At 39.1% G+C, this 24546-nt stretch overlaps 1 protein-coding gene across 1 annotated transcript; it reads left to right on the forward strand.

The window, feature by feature from the left end:
• Nucleotides 1-1476: 1476 nt before the first annotated feature.
• On the forward strand, nucleotides 1477-23904 carry LOC124866139 (upstream stimulatory factor 2). Its single transcript, XM_047361818.1, has 11 exons — nucleotides 1477-1511; nucleotides 1961-2001; nucleotides 2860-2957; nucleotides 7397-7516; nucleotides 10424-10577; nucleotides 13253-13340; nucleotides 17396-17434; nucleotides 19808-19866; nucleotides 20205-20299; nucleotides 20386-20514; nucleotides 21744-23904. Exons 1-11 carry the CDS (start codon nucleotides 1477-1479, stop codon nucleotides 21831-21833), a joined length of 948 nt encoding a protein of 315 aa, XP_047217774.1. The 3' UTR covers nucleotides 21834-23904.
• The last annotated feature ends 642 nt before the right edge of the window (nucleotides 23905-24546 follow it).

Below are 24546 nucleotides of genomic sequence, written 5' to 3' on the forward strand. Positions count from 1 at the left end.
AAAGAAAGAAAGAACATTGAAGACCATTGGTTGCACTGGATTTTATTTACGAGTATTAAATTAAAGGGGGCTGAATACTAATGTAAGCTACACTTGAAACAAACCATGTGTCTGTTTCCTTCCACTTCAAAATAATACACTACTTTGGGTTGGTCCATCAAAAAAAAAAAAAAAAAAAAAAAGCAATAAAAGATGTGTAATGTGATAGAATCTCAAAACATTCAAGGGGGGGTGAATACTTTTGCAAGGTCCATATCTATTGTTATTTATTTAATAAACAAAGTGAATAGTTGGAGCTTTGAACCAAATACATTCTGCAATACAGGCAATGTAATTTCTGACCCTAAAAACAGATGTTTTTGATGCACCATGCAGCAATATTAGTACTGCGGTGGCTTGTAGGTGATAGACTTAACTAAAAAGGTGCCCCAAATCAGTTCTGCATAGGGCCCCATTCAATCTAAGTCTAAACATCATGAGTAACCTGTCTAGGAAACTGGCCAATATATGATTGGAGAATAGTGATCAACCATCAATCAGCTGTGCCTCCACAGCTGATTTATACACAGTATACAGAGTGTGTACAATTACAGTGTTAAAAGTGTTTAGTCTTGTTTGCCACAGGATCAGGTCACACATTTTTTATTGTACTAATAAGCAGATATACTTCATTTTCAGATCTAGTCCTTGATGTGTTAATTAAAGTAAGATTCTTAGGTCACATCAGGTCCAGCAGGGCCGAGCTCAATTTGTGGCAGTGGCAGGCAGAATTGGCAGTTCCGGTGGCAGCTGCTGTATCAGTGATCAAATTTGTATATACTGGCGAGCAAATGTTATATTTAAACAGATACTGTTGAAACAGGTTTTTCAGGTCTTTCACCGTCATACAACCCATTGTTGTGCCCTCACAGTAAAGTGAAAATCAAGGTAGCATTTCAAGATGCACTGGATAAAATGGGCAAGTCATTGTAGTTATGTTGCCCCATTTATCATGTAATGCTGAAGTTGATGCACTAACATATGGGAAGTCTGATTAAAACAGAAAATGAGATTAAAATGGCTTTGAATACAACAAAATCAAGTGGTTCATCAAGTTGCTAAAAATACGGGAAAAAATGTATGTATTGACTAATAAAGGCAGTCTTAAATAGGATGTAATGTGGGTATTATTTATTTTCTATTTGATTTTCTATTGTTAACTGCGTGTCTGAAACACTGATACATGAAAACAAAAGCGGAGATTAAAACGCCTTGGCTCAGAGAGCTGCTTTTATCCGCCCGGCGGAGTCACCTCTGCTCGATCTCACGCACAGCAGCAACAGCAGCAGCAGCAGCGGCCTCCATTTTAACTTCGACACCGAGACATACCTCACGTGTCCTGGGCTGTCTCTCTCACATGACCCGAGTGTTTGTTCCCGTGATCAGCACTTCCATCTCCGTCTGTGACACCGAATATCACTTTTTATTTTCACCCTGATGGATATGCTTGAACAGAGTCTGGACACCGCAAGGTAAGCAGGACTCGATCAAAATGGCTAACAGAGACAGGCTAGCAACTATATGCTATTTGGCACAGCTAGTTTGGGACGCTTAGCAAGGCCTGACCCGACAAACTGCTGTCAAAAAAGAGTTTAATGTGAGGACCTTTTAAGCAGATTATATGGCATGTGGTACTCAAGGATACTAGGGGCTCATTATGAGAAAACAATAATTAGGTAATACCTTTTCAGGAGCCAAGATAGCTTAAGCTAACTGTTAAAACACAATATTGTTGTCAGCCGTTGAGGGAAACGCAGCGAGGTTCGGGTTTTCTGTAAAATTACATTGTTGGTTTGCGGGGCTTTCGCGCGAGTTTGGCTTGAGAGAAGTTGAGGGTCATATATTGTTTATTTGATCGTCAAAACATTTTAACCACTTCGTATTTTCTGAAAACTGAGTTGTCTTTGCATTCGATTTGCAGCCAAGAAAAGCAAGAAGAAGAGGTTGTCCAGGCATCTGAGGGTGAGCGTTTGTTTGGTTTGCAGCGATTTGTGCCAAAGATCAAAGCAGTTAAAAGAATAAAAATGGTGTATTTTAGACTTTTAGGCACTCCATTTCCAGCTTCTGCCAGCATCTTCGCAAGGTCTTGTGTTTTTTTGTTCAGAGGGTCGCACACATTTTGCACCAAAACACAGTCATCTCTGGGGCATATAACACATCTGCTTCCTGAACAGGATGATGGCTCACAATCCCAAGCATGTTTATACTTTCAGACAATTGTTTGGACAGACACATGTGGCACCTTCAGGCATCTGGACATTGTAGCCAAGGATAAACCAGACTTGTGGTTGTCCACAGGTCCCTTCCACATATCTTGGCAGATTTGATTTCATTTTTTTTCTACAAGGAGGGACCATTTTTATGATTTGTTGCCTTAAAATACATCCTGCAGTGTGGATGTTCATCTCCACTAATTAACCTATCAGAAGCTTAAGCAGCCACAATATCATCATCTTGGCTGTCTTCAATTGTTAAAAAGGCAGCAATCAGGTAAATGTAAACCTTCAAATTTAACAAGGGTAATTAAAAAATACTGTTAAAAAACCTTGTCTCTTTTTTTTCTGGCATTTGGTAAATAGAAAAAATTTTGGTAAACCTGACTGGACTTAAACAGTCAATGTTTAGTCTCCTTGCTGGGAAGTTAGGAATCAAAGGGGTGATGTCTTTTTTTTTTTTTTTTTTAAGTGCATGTAAATATCTGGATTCAACTGTTTATCACTTGCTCCGAATATAAATAGAGAACCTTTACTACAGCTTAACTAATGTCATAGTTGTTCTTTTTCTTCTTTGTTGTTCTTTTTCCCCTGTAACACGTAACAGGGGAAGAGCAGACGTCTGTAACAATAGCCAGTGTTCAGCAGGCTGCAGCATTTGGAGACCACAACATCCAATATCAGTTCCGCTCAGAGGGTGGCCAAGTAAGTCACTTATAGATCAATAAGTAACACTGCAGTAACCTCCCGCTTTTCAATGCCAGTTTAAGAAAGACTTAAAGGGCTCTTGACAGCATACACGTCTTGGTATTAAGAGCAGAATGTGCATTTATTCAAGACTGGCAAACAGTTTGACTCCAGTAGTTTCACATGTTCATCTCCGGTGACTTGAGGTTGCAGCATATCGCTGAAGATGGCTGAAAGGATTTGATCAGTAGCGTTGTGCGCTACACAGAGTGCTTTGTAAAAGTACTCATAGCGCTTAACCATTTTTCACATTACAACCACAAACTTGTGTGAGGGTGTTTTTATTGGGGTTTCATGTGATAGACCAATATAAAGTAGCCAAAGTTGTGAGGTGGTAGGAAATTGGTTTTCAGATCCCGTTACTCTTGGTACCCCTCAATAAAGTTTATTGCAACCACATACATTGGCATAATTTAACCTCAGCATATATTCAGCTGTTTTCATAAGACCTCAGGGATTTTCTAGGGAGCATTAGTGGACAAGCTGCATCATGAAGAGCCATCAAAACCCTGGACAGTTCAGGGATAAAGTTAAATAGTATTTTAAAGCAGGGTCAAGTTTCAAAACAATAACACAATCTTTTAACATATTAAATGTTAACATGTAAAAATATAAAATTTTAATGTGGGAAAGACTATGGCAATACTAACAGACATACCAAGACGTGATCCTCCATCTAAACTGGCAAGCTGGGAGAACAATATTCTGAGAAAGAAGTAAGAGCACCATAGTAGCTCTCGAGGAACTACAGAGATCCACGACTCACGTGGGTAAATCTATTCACAGGAACAATGGAAGATTTTGAATTTGTTTGCATTTTGTCACAAGTTATTTAGGGTAACTGGAGATGTGAAAGAAGGTGCTCTGGTCAGATGAAACCAAATTTGGCCTACATGCAAAATGCCGTGTGTGGCAAAATTAAACTGCATATCCCCTTTAACACACCATTACCACCTTGAAACATCCTAGTGGCAACATCAACTTATTGGGATGCTTCTCTTCAGCAGGAATCAGAACCTGGTCAGAGTTGATCAGAAGTTGGATTGAGCTGAAAACCTGGTATTCTTAGAAGAAAAATGGTTAAAGCAACAGACTGAGAGTGGAGCAGAGGTTCACTTTCAAGCACAACAGGTAGCCTGAATTTACAGCAACTACAATGAAGTGGTTTAGATAAAAGCTCATCCGTGTATTAGAATGACCCAGTTAAAGTCTGGACTTAATAGGGAATCGGTGACAAGACTTGAAAGTTGATCTTTACAGAGACTCTCCATCCAACCGGACTGAGTTTGAGCTATTTTGCAAAGAAGAATGGAGTGTAAATGCAGTGAAAGGTGGTTTTATAAATTACTGCTTTGAAGACAAAGCATTAAATATAAAAGCTCACCAGACTTGTTAGAAATAATATATCCATTTCCATCCATTTCACAATTGTGTACTACTTTTAAGTTTTGTCTACCACTTAATATTCCAATAAAATAGATTGAAGTTTGTGTTTGTAATGTCAGAAAATGTGAAACCGGTTTGAGTGGTAAGAATATTTCATAAGGCACTGTATCTAGAAGAAAACAGTCTGAACATTTCACACAATACGTCTGTATTTACAATTTCTTGTCTGATTTAAGCTTTACTTTACTATAAAGTTTCTATAAGAGTAATTTCAATTATTTTTCATATACTATGTTATGTATACATCGGTTATTTAAACAATATCCAAACCGAAGGTGCACTAGAACCCAATACAGGTCCTTCTCAAAATATTAGCATATTGTGATAAAGTTCATTATTTTCCATAATGTCATGATGAAAATTTAACATTCATATATTTTAGATTCATTGCACACTAACTGAAATATTTCAGGTCTTTTATTGTCTTAATACGGATGATTTTGGCATACAGCTCATGAAAACCCAAAATTCCTATCTCACAAAATTAGCATATCATTAAAAGGGTCTCTAAACGAGCTATGAACCTAATCATCTGAATCAACGAGTTAACTCTAAACACCTGCAAAAGATTCCTGAGGCCTTTAAAACTCCCAGCCTGGTTCATCACTCAAAACCCCAATCATGGGTAAGACTGCCGACCTGACTGCTGTCCAGAAGGCCACTATTGACACCCTCAAGCAAGAGGGTAAGACACAGAAAGAAATTTCTGAATGAATAGGCTGTTCCCAGAGTGCTGTATCAAGGCACCTCAGTGGGAAGTCTGTGGGAAGGAAAAAGTGTGGCAGAAAACGCTGCACAATGAGAAGAGGTGACCGGACCCTGAGGAAGATTGTGGAGAAGGGCCGATTCCAGACCTTGGGGGACCTGCGGAAGCAGTGGACTGAGTCTGGAGTAGAAACATCCAGAGCCACCGTGCACAAGTGTGTGCAGGAAATGGGCTACAGGTGCCGCATTCCCCAGGTCAAGCCACTTTTGAACCAGAAACAGCGGCAGAAGCGCATGACCTGGGCTACAGAGAAGCAGCACTGGACTGTTGCTCAGTGGTCCCAAGTACTTTTTTCGGATGAAAGCAAATTCTACATGTCATTCGGAAATCAAGGTGCCAGAGTCTGGAGGAAGACTGGGGAGAAGGAAATGCCAAAATGCCAGAGGTCCAGTGTCAAGTACCCACAGTCAGTGATGGTCTGGGGTGCCGTGTCAGCTGCTGGTGTTGGTCCACTGTGTTTTATCAAGGGCATGGTCAATGCAGCTAGCTATCAGGAGATTTTGGAGCACTTCATGCTTCCATCTGCTGAAAAGCTTTATGGAGATGAAGATTTCATTTTTCAGCACAACCTGGCACCTGCTCACAGTGCCAAAACCACTGGTAAATGGTTTACTGACCATGGTATCACTGTGCTCAATTGGCCTGCCAACTCTCCTGACCTGAACCCCATGGAGAATCTGTGGGATATTGTGAAGAGAACGTTGAGAGACTCAAGACCCAACACTCTGGATGAGCTAAAGGCCGCTATCGAAGCATCCTGGGCCTCCATAAGACCTCAGCAGTGCCACAGGCTGATTGCCTCCATGCCACGCCGCATTGAAGCAGTCATTTCTGCAAAAGGATTCCCGACCAAGTATTGAGTGCATAACTGTACATGATTATTTGAAGGTTGACGTTTTTTGTATTAAAAACACTTTTCTTTTATTGGTCGGATGAAATATGCTAATTTTGTGAGATAGGAATTTTGGGTTTTCATGAGCTGTATGCCAAAATCATCCGTATTAAGACAATAAAAGACCTGAAATATTTCAGTTAGTGTGCAATGAATCTAAAATATATGAATGTTAAATTTTCATCATGACATTATGGAAAATAATGAACTTTATCACAATATGCTAATATTTTGAGAAAGACCTGTAGATGCTGACTGTTGCATTCGTAGAACGCCAAACCCATTAGGTGAAAAAATTATCTTAAAAAGAACAATGGATGAGAAGTTAGATCATTGGGAAACTCTTACTCTTGGAAAACACCTGTCTGACTCCTCCACATGACAGCAGAGATTGAGAAAACATAAGTGGACAGAATACTAAAGTATTTACTTTACCTCAGTTTGCCATAAAGCTTAAACTGACTGAGCTGTAACTAATAGCTAAGTTAAGGTTGTAACTATCTTGAAAGACCAAACCATTAGAGGTTTCTGAGGATTCTTGTGACCTGGAACTCCTAACCCCAAGTCATCCCCTTACGCGAAAAGAGAACAAAAGGCCTGTTTACGCTAAAGAATTGGGACTTAAGCCCAAAACAGAAAACAGGCACTGTATATTTCAGATTTATTCAAGTGTAGTCTTGCTGTAGGGGATTTCGTTTTAGTTGCAATATCTGCCGCAGTCATTTATGGTTGGTAATGAAAATGTTTCATGACAAATGGGTCAGCTCAGTGAATATCTACTGTTCATGCCCCATATGCCTAAGTCAGAAGGGTACCCGACTGAAAAAAATTTTTTTTTTTTTTGCACTGGAGGGAATTAAGTCAGTGATCCACGTGGCTCATTTGGCGTAAACAGGTCCAGTGTGAGCAGTCATGTGGTTCCAGTCAGGTCTGGGATTGGCATGGTGTAACTGTCACATGTCAGTCAGCAGGACAGTCACATGATAGAGCGATACAAATAGGGATTCTTGGGACAAATGGGCTCATTTTCTTCACTGCTTTCTTTAAAATTAAATCAGGCACTTTTTGAAGCATAAGCATATTGTGTGGGATGGTGAGGTCTGTGTACTGCTGAGGTTTGAACAGTGATTTCAGATACTGGGCTTAGCTAACCTAAAGAAACCGTTATGATACACAAAGCTGCAAGCCAGGTGAGGTTTTGATCTGTGCTCAGCACACCTGAAATACAAGAAATATTGTTTGAAATGTCTGTTTTATTGCTCAACTTTACTAATTTCTGTTTCTGTCTTAAAGGTGACATACCGTGTTGTTCAGGTGTCCGATCAGCACGTTGATGGACGAGATGATGCAGGAGGAGCAGTGAGCGTCGTTTCAACAGCTGCTTTTGCTGGGGCTCCTCAGGCTGTGGCTCAGGTAACACAACCATGTTTTTTCACTGAACAGAGCCCACTGGTAATATGTAGGGTTTTAAATGAATAGCCGTATCCTTTATCTTCATTATAGAAAAGGTTCTGTTTCAGCATTTTATTTCCAACAGGAGAATAAAACCAATGCAAGGTTATCCTTCCTCTTACTTTCCTCTATGTAAACACAGACTGATGTGCCTAATAAACATATTACAGGCTTCTGGATGTCTGATCCGTTTATTGTTGGGATCTGTTGAAACCATGTAAACAAGAAAACGATTCTGATGAGGTTAGTGGAAAAAAAATCTTCAAGGCTTTTAAAACAGAAACTGTGAGATGACAGAAGGATTTTTATTCAGATTGGACAGATTTCTCTACATGTTCTTCCTTCTTGTTTTAAAACCTGTTTGTGTCATTTATTCAGAGACGGCAGCAAATATTAAGCTCAACAATCTTAAGAATTATTGCAAAATTAATTCCTGTTAATTTTGGGAATAACAAGGTGTTCACTGGCAAGAAGGGATATCTAGTCCTTCCAGTAAGTTCTGGGTCTGCCCTGGAGACTCCTCTTAGTGGGATGTGTCAGGAAAATCTCCAAGGTTTTATGCCCAAGAGGCATTCTCATCAGATAATCAAATGAAGTCCTCCTGGTTTCTTTCAATGCAGATAAGCAACAAAATTAATCTGAGCACCACCAGGATGATGAAGTATTGAAATCTACCTCTAAGGCAGAGTCCAGCCCCTGAATGAAAGCAACTTATTTTAACTGCTTATATCTCATAAAATCAAATCCACTTAAATTGTGCACAGAAAGGAAAATAATCTACAATCTCAGGTTAACATTTCCAGCGCTATACTGACTCAGACACTTGCCAGCTGTAAGCGTGAGTATCGGGCAAACAAAAATCCCTACTGAGGTGGTGTTAAACAATGCAGTACTGCAATGGCTTTTAATATTTGGGATTTTTTTAACAAAAAACAAAAACAAAGAAGTCCATGAAAAGTCAAACAATTAGCTAATTTCCTAATGGCACACTGTTTACATGTCAACATTTTCTCTGGGAAAACAGAAAGGTTTTGTTGCCATTCTACTGTTCGTGTACACAACAACTGTGCGCTTTTTCTTTAAAAACAGCATGATTTGAAAATGAGTGTAATATTTTGAAAACGTCTCTGTGTCCATTTTCATGTAGACAGAAAAAAAACTGAATATTCCTGCATGGATGAAGCCCTGGTACATGCGCAGTATGACTGCAATTCGTATAAAGTAATGCGCACAGCATAACTGATGCTGACAAGTTTAAAACCCACAGAAGAACATATTAACAGAAACAATGGCAAATTGCTATTTGCGCTGCTTTTGAATCTAAAGATTGTTCTCTAATAAACAGCTCATTTTTATCTGTCTTTTTAAGCGGGAAGTGTTTGCACGCATGCACATGTTGAACATGCTGCCCACTAATGGTGTGACAGGGGAATTGCACGGTTTGACGTTTTGACTAGTGTCTTAGATCGTAATTAAAAAATTGTCATGTAGATGTGTTTAACAGAACCCGTTTTCAATGGATCGTTGTGTTGCACAGGACCTAAGATCAAAAGACTGTTTTATGTAAATTTAATACATATATTTACTGCTAACTTTAGTGCACTTATTGGTGGAAAAAAATAATAGAATACCCCAAATCTAAAGTAGGACTGTACACTGTCAAACCAACCTGAAACCAGTTCTTTTCATAACGTAGATTTCATCCAAGTTGATCACAGCAGTTTTTGTTTCACCTTTGTTCAGCAACATCCACCAGTGGGGAATACAGCACAGGGATTTTCACTGGTACCTGTTGAATGAGCTGCATATAGAGTAGAAGAAATGAGGGGGTTTCCATTCCCTTCTCAATTAACCCGCTGACCCCTGCTTATGTACAGCTGCCGCGTTTTACCCACTACAATAGGGCTCTTTTGCCAAATGGGGATTGTTCTGAGCAATCTACAAACAAAGGTGACTTGACAAAATAGAGTGCAATGTATTCTGAATTTTAGTGATTAAAAAATTAATGACAACTGGAGATGCACCAATTAGCAGAGATCAGCATCAGCCATTCTGCTCTGAATGATGATTGGCACAACAAATAGTGAAAACTATGTATGAAACTTCCATTGTTTCAGTCTCTGAACACGTCAGCCGAAAGAATGTTCTTTAATGAACTACTCTTAAGTTTCATATAAATAGAATAACATTTAGGGACATGCTTTTTATCAATGGGGATTATCTTGTAATTTGTTAATTTTCTGTTGAAATCAAAAAGTACTGCCTGTATAAAAGAACATGCGTGACATTTTTGTTTTTATGTTATAGTCCTTTGGTTAAATAAGAACATAAGGTCAAAATGTGAATTAGGAGGAAAATCAGAAATTTGTATTGACGAGGAAAAGCCTGATCAGTACGTTTCCAAATAAAAACCTCTAAACATTAACAAGAAACCTATAATTGGTATAATAATTCAGAACCAGTAATCTTTTTGAACTTATCTTTTTTTTTTTTAAGTTCTTAATTTCTTGTGTCTAAGAGATTAGGCAGACATTTATCATTTGATAGAAATGTATATAAGAATCAAAATAATTAACAAATTTACAACAATTAATGGTGCTGTTCTAGCCAGAATATACCTAACCTGATATCAGTTACAGTTTATCAATGGTTTCCCTGACCTTGTTCTTATCACCACTAACGAGATCTGTGCTGCTTCCTTGCTTCTCTTTATCCCAGCCGCCACACCGCTCTCTGTCTTCCTTAGTGGTCTACTGGGGGGACACCGGTATCGAGTCTGGCAGAGAATGAGGTGTGTGTTCACCTGCTGTGACTGCTCCATTGCCACTCGCCCATGCCTTTCTCCTGTTTCTCTCTCATCTGTAACAGGCTGTGATCCAAAACCCGTTTAGTAATGGAGGAAGCCCAGCAGGCGAGGCAGTGGGAGGAGAGACCCGCTTTGCTTACTTCCCTGCAACCGCAGTGAGCGACGGGACCGTGTCAGTGCAGGCCACCTCAGACCCAACCCTCACACAGGCAGGGGGTGAGTCACTTCTCCCTCTCAATTTGCACTTGGCTGAAGCACATCAGTGTTACATGGCTAACTAAGCCATTATTTTGACAAAAAAGGCACTCATTATAAGTACCCTAAAACCAGAACAACATCCCTGTCTTTTAGTAGATCTAAATGAGCCATTATCCCTAAAGCTCTGGCTAATTTAAAATAAATCGGGTTGCTGTAGGTGCAAATTTTATTGTCACTATTGTTGCATGCTGTGATACAAAGCATTATTTTGAAGCAAAGGTGTGATGCAAAAAAAAAAAAAAAAATGCGTTGCCCAAAAGATGTAAAACATTTCCTGCCGCAACTGAAATACCTACCAGCTTAGATATGATCCCATGTGTCTGCATTCATAAATGCAATATATAAACCTCTAAGTCCTCTAATGTGCAAGCCTTCATTACAATTTAGTCACCGCTTGTTAATATCACATGCTACCATTCAGCTTCATCCACATGGTCACATGTTGTCGTCGTGCTGTATTAACAATATGTGTGGTTTTTAATGTGCTTGTGCAAATCATGTTTATGGGGAAATCTGTTTATGGGCGCCTGTTCTTTGCTTTGAAGATTTTCAGGACATTAGTAACTAGGCGACCAAACATTTAGCTCTATTATATGCAACAAATCTGCATTTATTGTGCGCAATTCATCCAGGTCTAGACCCTGTGGGCATTAGAGAGGAATGACTGGCTGGTTGTTGGATTTTCAGTACTTTATAATGATTATAGTAGAGCTCTGTTGTTTCCACCCTTAAAAAGACATACATTTTGTGGTCTTGTAGAGAGGTGTTTTTAAAATAAAAACGTTTTTGCTAACTGTAACAGGTGGTAAGGCGTGCAGAAAAGAACTGGTCTCGGTACATTTTGCCTGTAATTTCCAAGTGTTTGCCACTACTACGCAGCCTCAAATGTTATTTAAATGTTATTTTTAGTCTTAAGAATTGGTTGTTACATTTGTTTTATTTGTTTGTAATGTAAGTGCTAATTAGTAGTGTTTTTAGTTTTAGATTTTTAAGTGTAGAAAATTTTAACAAGAAAATAAATTTGACTTTCTGACCCAAATATTGAGTTTCATCATCTGCCACATCCACAGAACAGGCTACCTCATTGTTACACGCTAGTGGAAGGTGAATAATGCTAACAGACGTAAACGTTACAACTAACTTCTTGTTTGTGAAAATGAATGGAATCAAAATAATGGCTATGGGGACTGGTTTAGACAACAATGGTATGGCTATCTCATCTAGATCTCCATTTACATAGCTCTCTTAGGTTTCCTCAGGGTCAAATGTTTGCTTTTGCTGTAGGTGGATTTCTTTCAAAACACCAAAAACCATGTATCATCATCCATGTTCTCCTCGTTGTCTTGTTCTTTGGTGTTTTACACCCTATGCCTACGTTTCAGATTCTGTTAAATAACCCAGTCACCTTTAAAAACCATACAATAACTCTTGACCCGCCCTCATCTTCTTCTCCATATCTCAAGTTCTCTGTTCCTTATGGTCTTCCCTGCTTGTTTACCTTCTGAGCATAATTATCAAGGCAGCGCATCTTTCTACATGGTGGTGCATTTGCTGCTTCAGGGCATTTAAGTGCCAGATGGAGGACAGCTACACCACACATTGTTTCTCAGCCAAAACCAGTCCAAAATGTAGGGGGAGTAACCCATTACTCTTAACACTTGGTAATAAACTGCTGTAACCAGTTTGTTACACATGAGGTGCAGCTTTAGGTGCTGAGGTGAACTGTGAAACATATTACGACAGTTTGAGGTAAAAGAAGGAAAAATAACTTTTAGTTGACTTTCGAAAATGTTGCTGCCTGAACCCCCCCCCCCCCCAAAAGATGGAGTAGAAATTTTCTGAATCAAAAACTGGGTTTTAAAAAGTCTAGGTAGAATAATACAGTCTAGGTTTGACTAGTGAATAAATTGTAGCTTTTATGTTTCCATAGTGGTCTAAATGCCAAAAAAAAAACCATTAAAGTTGCTCCAGTTAATGATTAGAATAAAGGCTTCATAAATCTCAGACTGTGTTTCTAAGCGACCAGTTCAGGTTTGATCTAAGTATTTTAAATTTCCAAGTGGAGATCTTCAAATGCAGTTCGGATTCCTTAATAACAGTGAAATAGCCCTTTTAGGTGTGTGCCAGTAGGATCATTAGCCAGTTGCAGTGGAAGGACATTTTCTTAAATAATTCATCTCTTACATATCGATGTTTTTTTATTCCATCAGGAACCAAACCGCTGCCTCGGAAAGCTTTTTTTTTTATGCTAATCGAGCCGAGTGTCGTCAGCCATGCTGAAGAGCAATCTTTATTAGTCCACACAACGGGGCAACTCGAGAACTACTACCGTGTTTGCTTCAAATCAATCCTCATACTCAAATAAAGCAGGTTGTGAAGCTCTTCGCATCAGCATAAATTTGCTTCACTAGATCAAGTAACAAGCTGATGGCAACTAGGCAGCACTTTGTGATACAGGCTTCTTTCTGATGAGAAATATTGTGCTTTTTTAATGTGAAATCTTGTACTGCAGGACTAAATTTACAAGAAAGGCTTGTTTTGTTTTCTTGTTTAAACAGAAAAAATGATCCTATACTTTCAGACATTGGATAATTGATGCTCATTGATCACTTAACAATCTTTAATTCCTACAGGTCAGTTTTATGTGATGATGACACCCCCTGATGTCATTCAAGCAGGCACGCCACGAACCATCGCCCCACGCACGCAGCCCTACCCTGCGTAAGTATCTGCTCTTTTTCAATAAAACATCAAAAAACGTTTTTTCCTTTAAAGAAACACATTGTTGAATTCGGTTGGATATCTGGTGATCAAAGTAGCTTTCAGTTTGGTTCCTGCCGTTTATTACAGCACATTTCAGCTTGGCATCGTTTTGACGATACTGTACAGTGAATCTGCAGTCCTTGATTTAGGGTCCTTTGTAAATCAGCAACCTTTATCCATCAGTCTAAAATGCATATCATCAAATGATGTGGTCACATCAAGTCAACAAAGAAGGCTAAATCAAATGAATCCAGATGCTAATGCTGGAGGAGGCTGTGAAGGAGGGAAAATCTTTAAGCGAATGTAATGGATAGTAGAGATGCATGTGACCAGGTAGTTGGAAGCGACAGATTATTTTCTCATATGACTGATTGTGGTTAAAACCCAGGCTGAAACTTCTTTATATACAGGTCCTTCTCAAAATATTAGCATATTGTGATAAAGTTCATTATTTTCCATAATGTCATGATGAAAATTTAACATTCATATATTTTAGATTCATTGCACACTAACTGAAATATTTCAGGTCTTTTATTGTCTTAATACGGATGATTGTGGCATACAGCTCATGAAAACTCAAAATTCCTATCTCACAAAATTAGCATATCATTAAAAGGGTCTCTAAACGAGCTATGAACCTAATCATCTGAATCAACGAGTTAACTCTAAACACCTGCAAAAGATTCCTGAGGCCTTTAAAACTCCCAGCCTGGTTCATCACTCAAAACCCCAATCATGGGTAAGACTGCCGACCTGACTGCTGTCCAGAAGGCCACTATTGACACCCTCAAGCAAGAGGGTAAGACACAGAAAGAAAAGTGTGGCAGAAAACGCTGCACAACGAGAAGAGGTGACCGGACCCTGAGGAAGATTGTGGAGAAGGGCCGATTCCAGACCTTGGGGGACCTGCGGAACCGGTGGACTGAGTCTGGAGTAGAAACATCAAGAGCCACCGTGCACAGGCGTGTGCAGGAAATGGGCTACAGGTGCCGCATTCCCCAGGTCAAGCCACTTTTGAACCAGAAACAGCGGCAGAAGCGCCTGACCTGGGCTACAGAGAAGCAGCACTGGACTGTTGCTCAGTGGTCCAAAGTACTTTTTTCGGATGAAAGCAAATTCTGCATGTCATTCGGAAATCAAGGTGCCAGAGTCTGGAGGAAGACTGGAGAGAAGGAAATGCCAAAATGCCAGAAGTCCAGTGTCAAGTACCCACAGTCAGTGATGGTCTGGGGTGCCTTGTCAGCTGCTGGTGTTGGTCCACTGTGTTTTATCAAGGGCAGGGTCAATGCAGCTAGCTATCAGGAGATTTTAGAGCACTTCATGCTTCCATCTGCTGAAAAGCTTTATGGAGATGAAGATTTCATTTTTCAGCACGACCTGGCACCTGCTCACAGTGCCAAAACCACTGGTAAATGGTTTACTGACCATGGTATCACTGTGCTCAATTGGCCTGCCAACTCTCCTGACCTGAACCCCATAGAGAATCTGTGGGATATTGTGAAGAGAATGTTGAGAGACTCAAGACCCAACACTCTGGATGAGCTAAAGGCCGCTATTGAAGCATCCTGGGCCTCCATAAGACCTCAGCAGTGCCACAGGCTGATTGCCTCCATGCCACGCTGCATTGAAGCAGTCATTTCTGCAAAAGGATTCCCACCAAGTATTGAGTGCATAACTGTAACTGATTATTTGAAGGTTGACGTTTTTTTGTATTAAAAACTCTTTTCTTTTATTGGTCGGATGAAATATGCTAATTTTGTGAGATAGGAATTTTGGGTTTTTATGAGCTGTATGCCAAAATCATCCGTATTAAGACAATAAAAGACCTGAAATATTTCAGTTAGTGTGCAATGAATCTAAAATATATGAATGTTAAATTTTCATCATTACATTGTAGAAAATAATGAACTTTATCACAATATGCTAATATTTTGAGAAGGACCTGTAGTCTGAACATTTTTCCACATTCCTATTTTATATTCAGTTTATTTTTACTGAACACCACGATTTAGTCTGAGTTCCTTATCTACTTTCCTCCGTTTTAGCAAATACTCATCAGAGATTTATCCCTACTGATCTAAAATCTCATGTTTATCTCAGAAAGCAACACATTTTACAATAATCAGACAAAAAAAGATCCATTTCAAAATCTATTCAGCTGTTAGACATACGCTGATATTTCTAACCACTAGGATTATAAGCAGGGTCACTCTAACATTTTAGTGAAATGACACCAGGCTGCTTCTGGCTAACTTTACATACTTACTTAAAAGAAGACGCTTCACTCTCCGCCAACAACACACTGGCACTGGTTAAGTAGTGCTGAAAATTGAAAGATTCTTGAATCTTAAGTAATCGCTGTGAGCTGGATTTTTCCAAACAGAAAAATCCAGCTCACAGCGATTTGCTTTCTTGGTCACAAACTGAACACATGACTCATTATCAAATAGGGTTTGCTCCAAGTTAAGTGAATATTCTTGTATTTTCTACCAGACATTAATCTTTATGGTTTAACTTTTAACACTTGATATATTATGTTGGTCTTCTTGTAGAGCAGAAGCAAAGCAATTTCTTGTAGCATTGTTAGTGCCAATCGCTGTAGTTGGTAAGTTTAATGCCTTGCAAAGCTACCCATACTCCTTGAGCTGTTTCACATGTAATTACACTACAACCAAATTCAATGTCTTTTTTTACTGAGATTTTATGTGATAGTAAAAACAGAAAACGACACACAACTGTGAAGTAGAAGAACAAGGACTTTTGAAAGCAAAAATTAGAAAGGTCGGTCTTCCTTTTGTTTTCAGCCCGCTTCAGTCAATATGACCATCTTTCACCGCAGTTACTTTTACAAGTCTTTTTAGGTATGTCTCATCTTGGATTTTACATCTGAACTTTGCTTTAATCCAAACAATTCTGTTAAACCCATGGCTGCATGTTTCGGGTTCTTGTCCTACCTTAAGGAACTTCTGCCTAGTCTTTTGCATCCTCTAACAGATCTCATCTGATCACCTTCTTAAACCTTCTTAAACATGTCCGCTTCGTCCTCTGCGGGGCTTCTTCTTGCCACTCATCCATAAATGCCAGATTTGTGAAGTGTTCGACTAATAGTTGTCCTGTTGATAGATTCCCATACCAGAGCTGTGGTCCTCTGGAGCTCCTCCAGAGTTGATACTGGCCTCTTGGCTGCTTGTATAAGTGGTACGCTCCTTGGCCAGCCTGTCAGTTTAGGTAGACTGCTTTACACTAAACCACAACTTTATCCCTGACCTGTCCAGCATGTTTCTTTATGATGCCGATTGTTCTCTAATGTTCTCTTACAAGCATCTGAGGCCTTCACAGAACAGCTGGATTTATACTGAGGTTATACTACACAGAGGTGGGCTCTATTTGCTAATCAGGTGAAATTAGGTTAGGTTGAAAGTCATGTATTCTTTTCCTCCCAGTTGACGTTTATGTGCTGTTTTGTGTTGGTCTATCACATAAATCCCATGCTCTAAAGTCTCAGAATCCACAAAGGCTGAAATAGTATGAATACTTGCAATTTCCTGTTAATAATGATGTTATTCTACAATCAGTGTATGTTATAAATAATCCTGCTAAATCGGTGTGTATAATGGAATAAAAATAAATGTTTTTGTGTTTCAGTCGTTTCAAAGAACCTTAGATGTCTTAAAGATGCAAGATGTTTTTTTTTTTTTGATGAGCACCTTTAACGGCCCAGCAGCCTGATAATGTGACAGCAGCTCTGCTTTATGTTGCTGCATCAACACCGTATTATTCTGCCAAGATTAAAGGACAAGCCATGCTGGAGTTTATGTAAATAAACTGTAGAACGTTTTATTTCCATCTCTGAGATTTCTGTTTGTAGTATATATGTTACTATTTATTCCCTCCTAAGTAATAACTGTAATCCATTTGAAGTGTTGCAGATATATTTGTGCTAACTAACCAACAGTATGATTGACATGTGAAAAAAGTGAATGAAAACCTCCCACCCTATTTGCCATTCGCAGAGATGAAAACGAGCTGCTGCAACATGAAGGTTTAAACTGGTGAGGACAGTTTCCACATTTCTCCCGCACTTCTTTTTCTTCTTCTTTTTAAACAGCAAATGAACTAATCACATAAGATCACAAGAAAATAAGCGGCTCCAAGACTCTCAGACTCTGCCCTCCTCTCCCACCCCCTCTCATCCATAAGTCCCCAGTGATTCTCCGAGCTCTTGATGTACAAGACACAGATAATTTGTTCGATGCCGACCCTGATCCATTGTTGCTAGTTGTGCTTGTGGCAAATACATTTTTCCATTAGGACCTAGAAACTGGGTCATTGTTTTCCATCTGGAAACTAATGCATGATCCACACTTTATTTTAGTGTCGTTTTCATGTGCTTCTTCGTTGTAGTGTGGTTTTGTTCTCGTTTAGCCTAGTTTTTAAAGTTGCAAAAAAAAAAAAAAAAAAAAACATGTACAGTATTTGATATTTCTTTTTGTAAACACTGTTGGTAAAGTTTTAAAATTTTATTGATGCAACTGTATTAGTGTCATAGATTAATTCAGGTAAAATTTTCTTCTTGGCATTTCTACAACATCTCACATATTACTGGTCTCTGGTGACAACCAAAGGCTTAAGGCTGATCGCTTAAATCATCCCATTACAATCATAGGAAGCCCAGGTTGCTGTCCGTGGGGTCTCATTTTATGATTTATTGGCTTACTGTCAAGGCTAATGCTTTCAGAAAGGACTAGAAGGGCAGGAAAGAGTAAACATTAATTTATTTGACCAATGTACAGTGTATTTTCTGGATTTGTGTGTAAACAATAACTCTCAGGAGTATTAAGATGATGGGTGTCTCTATATTGTAGAAAAAAAAAAGGGGTGAAACGCATATTCCTCTGGGCCTGCACATTTAGTTTTTCATACAATTATCCACATCTTTTTCAAATGAACCATTGAGCTGCCCTCGTAAAGATGTGTTTAAAAAAAGAAAAATAAATGATTATTACAAATATATAAACTACTGGGGTTTTACCTGGAGCTGTGTACTTTGGTCAGTTTGATCTTTTTGGCAGTAAAAACTATAAATATGGAATTGGTGTAAATTAAAGGATGGATATGTCCACTGTTAAATATGGTGGAAGGTATGTGATGCTGTGGGCCTGTTTTTCTTTCAAAGGCCCTGTAAACATAAACATGTAAGCAAATCAACACAAAAGGAGCACACCAGACACAAAATCAACCTTCTCCTGTGGCCATCTCCATCCCCAGACCCAAATCTTATAGAAAACCTGTGAGGTGAGCTGAAGAGGAAAGAACGTAAGATAGGACCCAGAAGAATTTAGTGAGGGTGTGCAAAAATTAATGGTCGAACATCCCTCACTCAGTATTCACCAACCTTCTCCAGCCAATAATTGTCAATGATGATTTTGTTTAAAAACAATTAATTCTTAATATAACAACGTACTAGAATTGAAAGTTGGGTTTTTCTATCTTTTTCTTTGTCAGATTATAGTGCTGCATTAAAAGACACATTTATTTGAAGGATTCTTACACATCTTTACCCGCTGTACCTACAAACGTGTCCTTGTACTATATATTGAACTATGAGAGTGTTATTTAGCTTGTCTCGGTACCAAAAGTTGGTTTGTGTTGATGGGACAAAATGAAGAATGTGCTAGAGTCACATACAAGAAAGACCATTGAAATTATTTTGCTTGAAAGAGCAAAACGATCAGGGGCACAAATTTCCAAGATTTTACTGCCAACTTTGCCAATCCTTGGCAATGTTTTCTTATTTTTTGTGTATATTGGCCGATTTCATTTTTTCTGTCCCAATCTGTCTGCGAATGGAAATATGAAAAAGACACACTATAGTCCGCTAATAACATGCGCTTGTTTTTGGCCTTTCATGCCATAATGCCTAATTGGAAAGCTTTGGCAGTCATGTCTTGGTGGGCTCATTAAACCAGATGTAGGATACAGAGACACGAGGCAGTTATGTTGGTTTCCAAACACCCAAATTTCAGCGGAAAGCAGTTCTTTTGGTAATTTTAAACACTAATAGATCAGTTTCCTCCCTTTGGGCCTCACCTGAGAACAGAACAGCCAGCAGAAGATTGGCCCGGGCTCAGTTTTCCAGGTAAACGGCTCGAGGCTACAGGCGGGTGCGTCACAGTTGCACACGTAGCCTCACATGGCTGTGCATTCTGATGTTTTTCATCCGCAAGCAACTTCAGAGGCCTGTTATAAATAGCACCTAGATTAGTCTTGAATTGCAAGATAACATTGAAGAATGCTGCATATGATGAGGTAAAGTATAGATGAATTTGGGGGATAGGATTGGATTTGTGCCTGATTGTGTGGTGCTTAGAGATGGGAGATACCGCAGTGCATGAAAAGTGTTTTTATTTCCTATTTATCTGCAGGAAAATGGATGGACCGCGAACGCCACGAGATGAAAGAAGACGAGCGCAACATAATGAAGGTGGGTAATTAGTGATGATTGTGGCTTTTGATTTCATCTGACAGTACAGTACAATGCAGCGGGATGCCTTAATGGTGCATTTTCTATTGAAAGAAAATCACCAAACCCTGTCAAATATGTTATTACAAGAGCAGATAATAATACATGTTTCTTTTTAAATGGCCACTAGAGGGTACTATTGAGCTTTCAAAATTGGTTAGTTGGCTTGAGATCCAAAAGATCCAGGAAAAAAAAATCTGGTTCTTCAAGGAAAAACTGCCTTCAGTATCATGATCGGAAAAGAGTTCTGGAGCTTATGCTTGTTATTTTTTGCTGTTTTTCCTGTACCTTTTGATTAGTTGAAAGGCGACGAAGAGACAAAATCAATAACTGGATCGTCACACTTTCCAAGATGATACCTGACTGCACTATGGACAGCACCAAGACTGGAGCAGTAAGCCATTTCACACTTGACTTTTCACTGCAGCCATTTTAAATTTCTGCCTTTCGGCCATTTGACTTTAGTTCTGTCTCCCTCAGAGCAAAGGAGGCATCCTCTCAAAAGCTTGTGACTACATCCGTGACCTCAGGCAAAGCAACCAGCGGCTGCAGGAGAGTCTGAAGGAAGTGGAGAGGATACAAGTGGACAATGCGTTGTGCAGGCAGCAGGTACCGATATAGGCCCTTGCTTCGAGCCTGCAAATGTGACATCAAGTGAAGTCTCAATGAGTTAAAGAATACATAAAGAAGCTCTATGAATGATAATTCAAAACCTTCTTTTGAGGTGGTGGGGTGTAGCAGATAAATAAATCTGCACACAAATAGTCAGCAGTAGTGGGCTGCATATGTGACTGTGAAGATTGCCACTGCACTGAATAGATTGCTTTGCTGCAGCATTCAGCAGGAAAGTCTCAGAAGCATGAAATCTACCCCAGTCCCATATGCATCTTCATTTCTCCAAAACAAACCCCGTGGGACTCCGAACTGTGTAGCTAATCATCACGGGCTAACAAAGAGGATCAAAGAGTTTGGACTCTTATGATGAGAAGTGTTACCTGACATCGGTGCATTCAGAGGCAGTGGGAATAAAATACACAGGGGCTGTGTGAGAACTAAGTGCATGCTAATGCATTTAAAGTATTGTGAAATTTTGGAGCTCTGCTGCTGCCTGACTCCCCGTTGAATCCAAGGCCTGCAAGGCATTCGGCAATACATTTTTATTCCAATGCTCAAAGCCTTATATCCTCTGCTCAGTCCTTTTCTGGGGAAGCTGCACAGTCAGAATGGTTGGTTGTGGACAGGGGGTGTCTTTGAAAAGGTCTGCATGAATTTTCCCTAATCCCAGGTATTCCACAAAGCTGTGCTCACATTAGCATAAGCCAGTTTAACTCTGCAAATGGAAAAAATGTTAGCTCTATAAACTGCAAGCTGAATTTACAGATGTGCCTCAGTAATATAGAATAGCATGAAGTTTATTTCAGAAATTCAGTTCAAAAAGTGAAACTTGTATATAAATTCGTTACACACAAAGTGATATGCACATCAGGCATTTATTTCTGTTAATTTCGATGATTGTCACTTATAGCTAATGAAAATCTCAAATTTAGTTATTCATAAAATTAAGATATTAAATGACGTTCGTGTCTGAGGGTATTAGTGACTGTCTGCTGGTCTTCCCTGTGATTATGTAGACCATCTCACAACATTATTTATCTCATTGTCATATTCTGATGTTTATTAGCTGTAAGCCACAATCATCAAAATTAACTGGAGAAAAAATATTACTTTGTGTGTACAGATTCTATGTAACCTAGAGTTTTAGTTTTTGAATTGATTTACTAAATTGAACGGTTTTATTGGCTGTTGCCTATTTAGATTTCTCTTTCCTTTGCTTTTAGATTGAGGAGCTGAAGAACGAGAACGCGTTGCTCCGAGCGCAGCTCCAGCAACACGGCATCGAGATGGTCGGAGAGACGCCGCCGCAATAATCGAGATGAAAACAATAGGGAGGAGCACCAACCACTTAAACGTGTCACTGATGCTTTAGAGGAGGGGGAAAACAGCAGACGAGATGATTGGAAAAAGACTTGTGGAGAATCACTTTGTTTTCAGTGATCGCCGCCTCCTCCAGCTTCCAGGTCACGAACCCTTCACCTGCCATTTGTGGCTGCACTTGACTGTTCCAGTCCTATCGAGATAACCACCCGTTGTGGCTCAGTAGAAGTGTTCTCCAAGAAAACATGTCCTCTCACCTCTGTCAGAGTGCCGTACCAGCACAAGCAATGAAAACAGAACCTCTGCTGAACTTCTCCTGTGATTAGTATGTATGTAGCCTCACTAATGGACTATGATTTTTGTTATCTAGGTTTGATATTTGCATTTCCGTTTTCTCCCCATTCTTAATTTTGTCATAGTTCTTGCTTTTATCCTGTTGGTGTTTTTGAGTTTTGTATTAATAAGTTGTTTTTAGGTCATAATTTATTAGTCTGGTTGCTGATGGAAGACTTGACGGAGACCAGTTACGTTAAAACTTGTGCACCAACCCCCACAGGAGCAGGCTGAATTTTGAAAGTGAGAAAACATCAAAGTTAGTAAAACCCGATTCTGGAGACGAGAATAATGTGAAACACATATTTTACCTACATCCAAAGACAAACAAGAGGCTGTGGAGCCGACGCCTCCGGGCAGATTTATGTAAATACGACTTCTCATGTTTAATACAGATGTTACAGAATGTTAGAGCGGATTATGTCTGGGAGTCAACAATCAATAACTCATTAACTCCATGCTGGTCCTTCGTCACACTTATTACCATGAAGTGTGTGCAATCTTGAAGCTTGATTTGAGGTAAAAAAAAAAAAAAAAAAAAAAAGGAAAGAAAGAAAGACCGGGGTATACTTGAAATGTTGGGCATTTGCTTGATTGAAGAAAGTCAAAACAAATCACTTGTAAAGTTCCTAATTTTTTTAAATTGTATTTGAGTAAAGAGTATGTGCAAGAGCAGAATAAGCAGACAATTTCCAATGGAGCACTTCGGACTGCAGGCTGGAGAGCAACGCAGTACAATTTTTTGCCAAGCCATGTTCAGGTACTGTGGGTTTATGGTTTTCGTCTTTCATTCATGTATGGTTAAACTGTGTCTCAAAACGTGCAGGAATAATCCCTATTTGCTTTGTTGCAAGATGTTTGCCTGTATTTTGGTGTTGCAAATCTTCAGACGGAGCTCATCTTGCAGGGAGGAAAGCACCCTGGAGAGCAGCACTCAAAGAGTCTGCTTACTACAAAAAAAAAGCGTGCGCAGAAATTGTGAAATCATGAGCACGACTTCTCCAGGAAATCTGAGAACAATTCAGATGGAAGCTCCCATTTTTTTGACCAATAAGTAACTGTGTAGCAACGATTCAAGTCAATATTAACATTGTTGACAAGTTTTTTCTGAATGAATATACATGATGTATTTTTTTTTTTCTTGCTTTTGGCAAAGGAAGTGAAACGGGGGAACAAAGCTAAAATTTGGAGCTACTCATTAAAGCACGATTCTCCTTGTATCAACATCTCAGGATCCAGCAAAGCAAAACCCAACACTGAAACCCCTGGCAAAATCAGGCGGGCTGTCACATTTAAATATCCAAGACTCCATAAGTTTCAAACAGCATTTTCAAAGCTTGTGCTTTGAAAATGCTGTTCTGCTACAACTACTAGATTCAGGCCTGATGGAGATGGTGCAGGTGGCTCATCTATCAAACGGGGCTCTCAGCCAAAGTTGAATGATAGATGTGCAGTAGGAATTCTTTTGGTCTTTTTATTTTTAAACCACTCAGAGAAGAGCAGAAAATGTAAAGAATTAAATATTTGCTTTGGAAGGTGGATCTTCACAAATGAAATGTCATTTGTGTGTGATTCTTTTGATTTTTCTTTGCTTTTCTTTTTTTTTTTTTTTAAGTGGAAAGAGAGTAAAAAAGCAACTCCCTCTCTGTAGCAGCCTCACTGTTCTCAGGTTAGAGACATCTTTTCTAAATTAAATGGTGAAAAATAAAACTCACTTGCTGATAGCCTTGATTAGTTGTGGTTCATTGTCCTTGTTCAGACTTTGGAGAGACACTTTAAAATGTGTTAGTTCTGTTATGAATTTGAGTTTCTTCTCAGATGAAAAATGTTCGATTTTGGGTTGGTTAGCTGTTAAGAAATACTTGTATGTATTTATGTCTTCCATGTCCCCTCTATATAAAACTTTATCCATCAATAAGGTAAATTTAAATGTAATTTCAATGTCTTTCATATTAACCCTAACTCAAGAGTCCACTGGGATTTCTTATGTTGCCTCTGGGACATTTATGGCAGCTGTAACAGTACTTTTCATAGATTTATTATTATTTCTAGATTCATTAATTGGTCATCCACTGAAGTCCTGAATCTCACTCACTACAAAATGTGTAAAGGTATCCTCTGCAGAGCTCAATACCAGCGTCTTGCAGAGGTTTTCATACCCCTTGAACTTGATCACATTTTACAAACACAAATTATAGGCATTTTATGACCATCACAAATAATTAAGTTGAAGAAAAATTGTAGAGACATTAAAAAACAATTGCATGAATTTGTGGTGGGCCCTCCTGAGTCAGTAATTATAGAACCTCCTTTTGCTGCAGTTGCAGCTACTAGTCCTTCTGATTATGTATCTGTCAGGTCTGCACATCTGGA

The sequence above is a fragment of the Girardinichthys multiradiatus genome, chromosome 3 (genome assembly GCF_021462225.1).
Source record: "Girardinichthys multiradiatus isolate DD_20200921_A chromosome 3, DD_fGirMul_XY1, whole genome shotgun sequence".
Lineage (NCBI taxonomy): Eukaryota > Metazoa > Chordata > Actinopteri > Cyprinodontiformes > Goodeidae > Girardinichthys > Girardinichthys multiradiatus.

Coding starts and splice junctions, on each gene's coding strand:
- LOC124866139 (XM_047361818.1), top strand. CDS start 1,477: ATGGATATGCTTGAACAGAGTCTGGACACCGCAAG. Junction 2,958..7,396: donor TCCGCTCAGAGGGTGGCCAA/GTAAGTCACTTA, acceptor TCTGTCTTAAAG/GTGACATACCGTGTTGTTCA. Junction 7,517..10,423: donor CTCCTCAGGCTGTGGCTCAG/GTAACACAACCA, acceptor CATCTGTAACAG/GCTGTGATCCAAAACCCGTT.